Source organism: Pyricularia oryzae, chromosome 3, assembly GCF_000002495.2.
Source record: "Pyricularia oryzae 70-15 chromosome 3, whole genome shotgun sequence".
Classification (NCBI taxonomy): Eukaryota; Fungi; Ascomycota; class Sordariomycetes; order Magnaporthales; family Pyriculariaceae; genus Pyricularia; species Pyricularia oryzae.
In genome coordinates this window covers 640,608-649,197 of record NC_017849.1, presented here as the reverse complement: position 1 = coordinate 649,197, position 8,590 = coordinate 640,608, and the positions used below count along the sequence as shown (strand labels likewise).

Here is an 8,590-nt window from a genome sequence, read left to right as displayed (position 1 = left end):
CTTCCTGTCCCTTGGGAGTGCTAGCTGTTGGTGGGGTAGGGACGGGGTAGAGTGGCGCTAGGGGTTCAACGCCGACGACTTGAGCAATGCCGCCGCCTCATACGTCGTTCTCCACCACTGCACACAGCAAGAAGGGGCGTATCATTCTTCTTTAACAGCATCAAAATCCATCTCTGCAATTAACTTTCTGCTTGCCTCGAAGGCCACCCATTATACGACTGGGGCGCACCGCATAGGTCCTCCCATGTTTACAATTTTGAATTCTTTTTCCCTTTCTTTTTTCCCATTTGTTTTACATCTTTTACTGCCTGGGCTGTTAGTCAAGTACAATGGCCTTTCTGTAGAGGACGGCAGCTTCGATCACTCGGGGGACTAACTCACATAGTTAGCCGCCAGATTTGACCGCATAGGATTGCTCTACCGGGGAGTCGGTGAACAAAATCAATTTTACCTATACCCATGAGAAACGACGAGCAACATTACGCCCAGATCGTCACTTTCGCAATAGACTTCCTCAGGAACATCGGATGCTATCTTTGTGTTAAATAGGTTTGCCGTCTCTTTTGTCTGTACGATACTTTTAGAACCCCACACACCCATCGCCAACTAGATATATACGTCAGCAGCTTATCACATTCAGGCCTTGACCCTTTGCCCTGCGCTGACTGTTGCTTGACTTTGCAACTGAGAACTAAGCAGTCTTGCCTGTAAGTGCTTCCATCTTCACATTTGGTCAGGATGCATCTGTAGCAGCTTTTGCACTGCTCAGTTCGAGGTGCTGGACACACAGCCTCTCTCAAGGTGAATGTGGTTGAATCCCCGGGCTTTGGATCAAGTTACCGGTTAGCATCAATTCCGTATATTTATCCATCATCTCGGTATATTTCCAACGATATGCATCTGTTACTCCACTGCTCAAGTTTCGGTGTTGAGCCAAACTTCGTTTCCAGGCTCAGACCTGTCTGGGTAACTGGGCTACTCTCGATGCTCGACCTAGACACGCAATCTGTGGCGATGACAGCTGCGGACACAAGGTCTGTACAGTCAAATTTCCATGACAGGTACACTAGGGGCAACAGTTCAATAAGAGAGTACTGATTGTACAACCACTAGTCATCCATCTTCGGAAGGGTTAAAAGAAGGCGAGGGCTCTTCGCAAAACATGCTCCGGCCCGTCCAAAAAAAGGGGGGGTCAACGTCCCAGCCAAACAGGAAAAAGACCCAATAAGTGGAGGAAGAGCTCATCGGCTGCACCAAGATCAGCAAGAGAAAGAAACACTCTTTGGAGGGCTGGTGATCAGTCCCAAGGTGTGGTGGGACAGCAGGCTAGGATTGCCATAAGACATGGAACCCACACTGGCCTAGACACGCAGCGCAGTCAAGCACATCCTATTATCATCATCCTGGAGGTGGAGTGGAACCGAACCCTCCCACGGTTTGGTAGATAAGGGGAAGAAAGGTGAGAATATCGGTAACTATGGTGTCCAGCAACCACGCAGCGCCTCGGCCTGTGAACAAAGGATCTTTGACATTAGCGTTCAACCGTACACTTCTGGGGCAATCCCCGCAGACAATCTGCACCCCCTTGCTGCCCCTCTCGCTTTTCCATGTCGGCTCTTTATCCGCCGTTTGCCGCCGTTCACATAGATTCTTGCCGTTGAAGGAGGCGAAAAGAAGAGGAGCGGTTGAACTAGAGGGCCAGCCAAGCAAACAAGCGAGAAGTAAGACATCGCCCATGGCCCCCAGAATTATAGAGCAAGGTGATATTATCGAGGGGCAAGGGGTGTTGCCTATACCGCCCTGGATCGCATGCAGTCGATCGTAGAATGCGAGGTCTTTGCACTAGACTAGGTCTAAACATGCCGGCCGTGTGAAATTACGCAGGCGGCGTTGTGGAGACGGAGACTTGACCATCAAAGGGGGATGGACTCTTTGATCCTACGTTGCACTAGGATTGAGCCATACCATTTCCACTCGTTGCCGGCCGCCGGAAGATGCTCGCTCTCACAATGAGACAAAGAAAACAAGACAACAAGCACGTCTGAACCAGGTTCTCGGCCCTTCCTCCAACGAGACGGTGTCATGGTCCCGAGGGGCTTCTGGGCATGCTGTATCACGCCACCCAAGACAAGCAACGATTGCTCTCTCGGCATTGCTTGGGAGCTGCTAGAGAGACAACAGAACCACTCTGGAACAAGAGAAGCCCCCGCCACCGCCTCCTTGTCATATCCGGCCCGCGAAAATGCGGCCTCCGTGGGCCTCTTTTCTTTCGTAGCTTGAGGTCTCACCTCCTGGACCGTTTGCAGCTTGGAGAGGGGGTGTCGGCCTAAATGAAGCGGTGAAGATTTTCTAGTGCAGCAAGAAAAAGACTGTTGCAAGGGTCAACACGAGGGTGCTCACGGCTGAACGAGCCGGCTCAGGAAAAACTTTGATAGAGAAAGTGCATTGACGGCCCCCCAGCTTTTGGTAGGGCCACGTGAATGCTTGCTGTTTATGCGCGGTAACCCAAGCGGCATGAACTCCCTGTAGCTGCAGTATAGAGCGGCATATTAGTCCTCGATATTGGTATATACAAGCCTGCATTCGGTACCAGTACGGTGAACTCCCTCTCACGCTCAAGGGGTAGATTGAGGGGCGGGGACCTATCAGGGCTCGCTTCATTCATCAAAGGGAAGCCACGTCTCCGCGTCTGCTTCTTCTGTGCGAATCTGTAGCCAAGGCGGTGGGTTATAGCATGTATGTACCTCGGTATTTAATACTATCGCGGGCTTCGGCGACTAGGAGCTTGTCGGATAGTGTGGATGATGAGGAGAACCCCAGACCTTCTTCAAAGATACTCCCTGGGTCTAGCAGTATAAAGATTAGAGTTCTAAGGTTCCTGTTCATCCAGACTGGACTGAGTGGTTGTGACTCGCGTTCAAGGCTCGAAGACACTCTTGGAAACGACGATCTACTATCATCACCAACCAAAGTGAATAAGTTTAGAGGCTGCGCAACTTGTCAATGTTCGATCGTACCAAGACGGCGAGGTAGCTAATCAAACCGGTGCTGTGCAATATGCAGCAGACTGACTTTTCTACAGTGCAGGCAAGTGAGCATGGGGAAAAACCGTAGCGTCGACATCACGCGTCGACTAGCAGACGGCTTGAGATTGAGCCTCCACTCGGACACACAGTGATAGCTTGTAATATTCACTAAAAAGATACGGGAGGGGCGAAAACAAGGTCGCGTCGCGCGGCCTTGTGTGGCTTTTAGCCGGTATACAAGCTCTGCTCATCTTTGATGCATCACAAATCCGCAATCTTGGCAGATGTGTGTGCGTAAGATGATGCTCTGGTAAACAGTTTGACGGGGACTATGAGTAAACAAACAAACATATTCGTAAAAAGAAAAGGTTGCATTGCAGAGCCCCTGACTGGGTTGGAAATGGTTGCAATGCTACCAGTAAGACGTTCAACATTCATCGATACAGTCATCGTGGCTCGATGCCTTACTTGCCGCAGCCCGCCCAAGTACAGCACTACTCTCTTGCGCCGTGAGGTTGTATGTACCTGCGTGTTATCCCACAGACCTTCTCTGCTTGGCAGAAACTTCCGATGCAAACCGTGCAGTTTGATCAAAGGCACCACACCAGCCACAGGCGGCAAGATATACTCTGCGGGTCCGGTTGATGGTGCCTGCAAGCTGCACACCGCCGGTGATCTAGACTAGACCCAGCTGCCCACAAGTTTGCGTATCGTCATCTGCCTCCAAGGATCAAAGGGAAAATTCCGGGCAAAAGGGGCCGCTGGGGTAGACCTATAGTAACCTGCTTCGGTCTGGCTCGCTACAGAAGCCTTGGAGAAGATTTTCCGACGGTCATGACATATCAGGTTCAACTTGGTGTAGTATTCAAGGCTATAGCAAACTCATGGATCTGCCAGAGTAAAATACATAGTGTGTGTTCCTGGGAGGCTATGGGTTTTTGTGGATTTTGAGTTTGATCATGGCTGGCCGGGCATGTCCGCTTAGTCCATCCGCATAAACTGACAAAAGGGGTAAATTGCAACAGAACTGACAGCCAAAGGGTCTCCTACGAGGAGACTTCTTGCGACTCGACGACATAATTTCCCGAATGTCACCAGACTTTCGTATTGAGTGGTCACAGCGGGTGATAGACACACTCCATCCGGCGATGAGTAAACGGCACTGAACGTCAGTCATGGCAGGTAGCCAAAGCTGACCCTCGCCCCGGCTTCGGAGGCCGACCCGAAAGAAATTTAAAGCTTGGAACGAAACAAATGAATACACTTTTGTTGATCCACCACGACGGGGTCTGAGCTAATGCAGATCCAGACTGCGATGTCGACTACGACTTCCCAACCAAGGCATCTTATTCAAAGCTGGCGAAGGCTCTTGGTGTCTCATTCAGGGGGGCGATCAACAGCTCAGGGGAATGCGACTGCAACGAAATGAGCGCTATATCTTGTAACATACCCCATGATATTCCCGTGGGGGCCTTGCTCCCAGTGCGCGAATGTTATGGCGAGGCCAGGCCCTGGTGATGCCTAGCCTAGCCGGAGAATTGCTGTATAAAGTACCAGATACTCGGGAAAATAACACGCCTATACATCGACGCGTAGCCTCGGCATCGTAACCTCGGCACCTCATCTCACAATTCGACGTCTGCCAAGCTTGAAAGCAAATTCACGTCCGATTGTACCTAGACCTTCCCCGTTAACTGGGTAATTGGTCTTTCGGAGGAATTCAACTGCGGCGCGACGATGGTGTGTGTGGCGCAATCATCTGGGCCGAGATCTGAAGCTCTCAGGCCCATGTTTCTTAATGTTTGTGCACTATACTGTATGGCGACCCGTGGACCTGATTCCCACCCATCTGGCGCTGTCGGGGGAGATAGTGGATCTCGCTAATGGGCGGAAAACAAAAAAGGGGACGGAGAGGGGAAACAAATATGGAAGGCTAGAGAGACAAAAAAAAGCAAAGGTAAAAGGGGGGAGAAATAAAAAGCACATCGTTTCTTCCTCGGCCACCCTATTTGTCGCAATCACCGCATCGAGGGTGTAATGCTTGGGAATATTTGCACATCACAGCTTATCATGATATGCAGTAACAGTCAAAAGAGATTTACGCGGAATGTCCAAACAAGGCAATCCAGACGAGATGGAGGGGAACAGCAAGGGAAAAAAAGCAACAACAAGAAACATGGCCAAGGACGCCTTCGTTGCAGTGGGTGCAGGATTATCACCTTCCGATTGGAAGGAAAAGAAGGATACCAGCAAAAGGGACAAATTTCGCGAAAAGGTTCGAGGCGACGCGGTCGCAACCCATCACTCCGACGCCTTCTGTCTCAAGTTTCTGCGCCGTCTGGATCGCGGAGGTTTGCTTCTTTCATTCATTTCCCTTCTTTTCCCACTTCCTTCTCAAAGTGGATAAAGGAAGAGTAGCCAAGTGGGGCCGGGGACCTGGTACCTGAAAGCTTGCCTACTGGAGGATAGTACCGTACGGAAGGAAGTACGAAGCTACGTTGGAGTAAGTGGAGACTTTTTTCGATTTTTTGGTGGGGTGGGGCGGTGGAATTTTTCCATGGTTCCTTCCATTCCGTTATCTTATCACTCCCTGCACTTGCCTGTTTCTTCCATCCATCCACCTTTGTTGTTTTCCTTCCATCATACTGTATTAAGTACAGTACATACAGTATAACTTGCTCAATATCGCATGCGAACGGGCAGAATTGCCGGAGCCGAGCTGGATGGACTGTTGGAACTCACAGGCAACTGGGCGATAATTCCGACCGAAATTATGTAGGGTATGGCTCGAGTTGCTTATTTTGGCCTGGAGAATGAATAACGAATAACAGGCCCAGGGCATTGTTTGGGATCTGACGCCATGACTGGAGCCCTTCTCCTAGCAACCTGAGCAAGGGAAGATGTGATGTTGTCCTGTGGCAGTGACTAATTTCCTGAGAAAAAAAAAAGAAAAAAAAAAGAAAAAAAAAACCCTGGCAAGTAAGCCAGTTTTCTCTTTTTCTTTTACCCCTCCCATGAGGATCTAGAGAAAAAAAAATGTGCCATGCATCTCTGATTCGCTGTTTAAAATAGCTTTTAACTTCTATAGTCATTTCGTAAATAGAGCCAGTCTACTGTACGTACAACTCGCAGACCCAGGATTTCCCAGAGAAAACTCGACAGTGCACTCTCAATGCTAAGGGATTACGTGGTACCGTGTCGTGTCAACAATTTACGGCTTGGACGGACATAGGGTCCCTGGCAAGCAGAGTCAGTCGCGGTGGGATATGTCGTTTTTCGGCGAATAGACTTTTGCTGGGTTCAGTTGACAGCGGGAACGTATTTGCAAATTCTTTAGATCAACTAGCGCTAGTTCTAATCCAGATTTTGACTTCATGTCCGTTATCTTATGCAAACCGTCAAGCCCTCTGCCCAGTTTTCTTCTGTTTTCGCAGTGCACAGACAGCCCCAAACGGCCTGGCTGGGCGTTGGGCAAACTGTCATGTCCGAACATGGTTCAATAAGTGACATCGACCATGTGAACCACGTCATGGCTCAGTCCCACCTCGGTGGCTCCTCATGTGGCATAGAGGTGGCTTTCAACGCTCGGTTGGGCAATCAACGTCCAGCCGACAAGAGGAAACTTTCTGGGCATGTCTGCCCAACTTGGCGCCGAATGTTACGGTACAGTACATAGTACGGTTTGGGCAAACCTTTCCCAGTCTCCACCCTAAAGCTAATGAGCGGGCAAGCTTTGGCTTCTCCAACTCCGGGCGCCAGTCTCCGAGGCCGACGACATGATAAGCTCTGCGTGTGTCCAAGATATCAATTCTGGAGAAATTTGACCTTTTTAATAATTGTCAACTGCCTTGTCACGTACTATTTGTTCTTCTCTTCTTCATTTCAAAAGAGGGGTTCCTCCAGGGGCATTGTCTCGGTGGTGGATAATGTGCATGTTCCGGTCTGCTGTGCACTCACGGCGCCGTTTCGGCGAATGGCCGAGGCGCATTCCCCGAATATGGGTCGATGTTCCCAAGCACAGGCTTCCCACCAATATCCAGTTCTAATTTTTGGGGTAAGGTTTAACGAATACCACAGCAACACTGGGCTAGTAACTTTCTTCACTGGGAAGTGCCATTATGCAAGGTAGCTACGGGTACTACTCTGCAGTGACAACCCACTGAACCCAGCAAGTTATGTCCCCAAAGACAAAAAAAGAAACATTCATGCAACGCTGTGTCCATTTCCTTTTTTTTCTTCCTCTCACGATCCATGAGCTCACTCCCAGCCACAGACGAAGCCTTCCGGCGCTTGTTAGCGGTACTTTCCTTGATCGACTAACCGAGATCGGTAAATCTTTTCCAGGTCCTAACCTAGACAAGTCAACGTCCCGAAGAGTCAAGCCAACGCTATGCCATTCTGCTTTGTGGGTGCTATTCCGTGCAAAACGTGCTCTTCCCTGATAACTTTTTGCAACGTTAAGGTGGCAAACTGAATAGAAGTTCACACCTCATACGTTAAAGCAGAAGCTTCGTGTTTGCGGAGTATTAATAATCACCAACAATGGAATGGGTCTGGAACCCATTCAAGGCATTGTCTTGCCGGGTATGACAACCGACGGGATAAGCATGGCAGTCAACAGCTGAAAGAGAAGCAGAAGCGGCACCACCAAGGGAGCTTGACTTGTCGCAACTGTGCGGACGTGTTGGGCCCGGGTACATGCTTCTTTTTTTTTCTTCTTCTACTAGGGAGATGATTGGCATCGCTCCTAAGGCTCTCTTTATCCGTTCCCGGTTGCCTTGCCCGAAATTCAATTGACGCCACCGGCCGGTAAGACACTTTTCCAACACACTTTTGTGCCCCCCCGAGTGGATTACGGTATTGCTTTTGTCCCAAAGCCCGTTCGTCCTGGCGACAATTTGCCCGCTGGTGAAATGACCGCGCCAAGTTTGCTCCAGCGCTAGGGTTCAGCACGAGTCAAACCCCTTTTCTCCAGGGGTGGAAGGGTTTTCTTCATCCCATGTTCCTGTACCAAGCTTGCAAGCAAGATCAGATTGAGACTTTATTTCTTTTTTGCATTTTTTACTACCCCTTGACGTCGCGGTCGTAAATTGCGCTCAATTTATTTCCTCAACCCTATGGATATTTCAAATCTTCCGGGAAAGCAACTGCACACACAGATAGGTAGTGTTTCGATCGAAGATCCTTCGGAGAGGGTGGGGAGGGGGTGGAGGAGCACGTCGCGCCCAGGTCGGCACTTGGGTTTCTTGGGATTTCTGGTGGGGTTGCGAATGGCGTGGTGTCTTGTTTTTTTCTCTCCATGACGCTCGAAAAAAGACTAGCTTCGAATGGACAGAGGAGGCAGATGACGAGAAAAAAAGAAGAGAAAAAAATAAATATACGGAAACACATGGAAATGGAAAATATTCTTTTCAGGCATTGAAAAAAAAAAACCCTTTGGAAATTACTACTATGGCATGCGTGCGAGCCACTTGTTTTCGGCCTCCGCGGCTAGGTACTTCGACATGCGTAGAGTCAGACATACAACCCCGTCCCGTCTCTCGCGGCAAAGAACCTAAGTCACC

General features: G+C 49.7%; 1 protein-coding gene across 1 annotated transcript; it reads left to right on the top strand.

Moving 5' to 3' along the window:
* Nucleotides 1–5,202: 5,202 nt before the first annotated feature.
* MGG_16636 (uncharacterized protein) lies at nt 5,203–6,397 on the top strand (the record flags this gene model as incomplete). The annotated part of the gene is made up of 4 exons (XM_003711287.1): nt 5,203–5,377; nt 5,496–5,529; nt 6,115–6,141; nt 6,259–6,397. The coding sequence occupies 4 exons, from the start codon at nt 5,203–5,205 to the stop codon at nt 6,311–6,313; spliced, it is 291 nt and encodes a 96-aa protein (XP_003711335.1). The 3' UTR covers nt 6,314–6,397.
* Between the last annotated feature and the right edge of the window lie 2,193 nt (nt 6,398–8,590).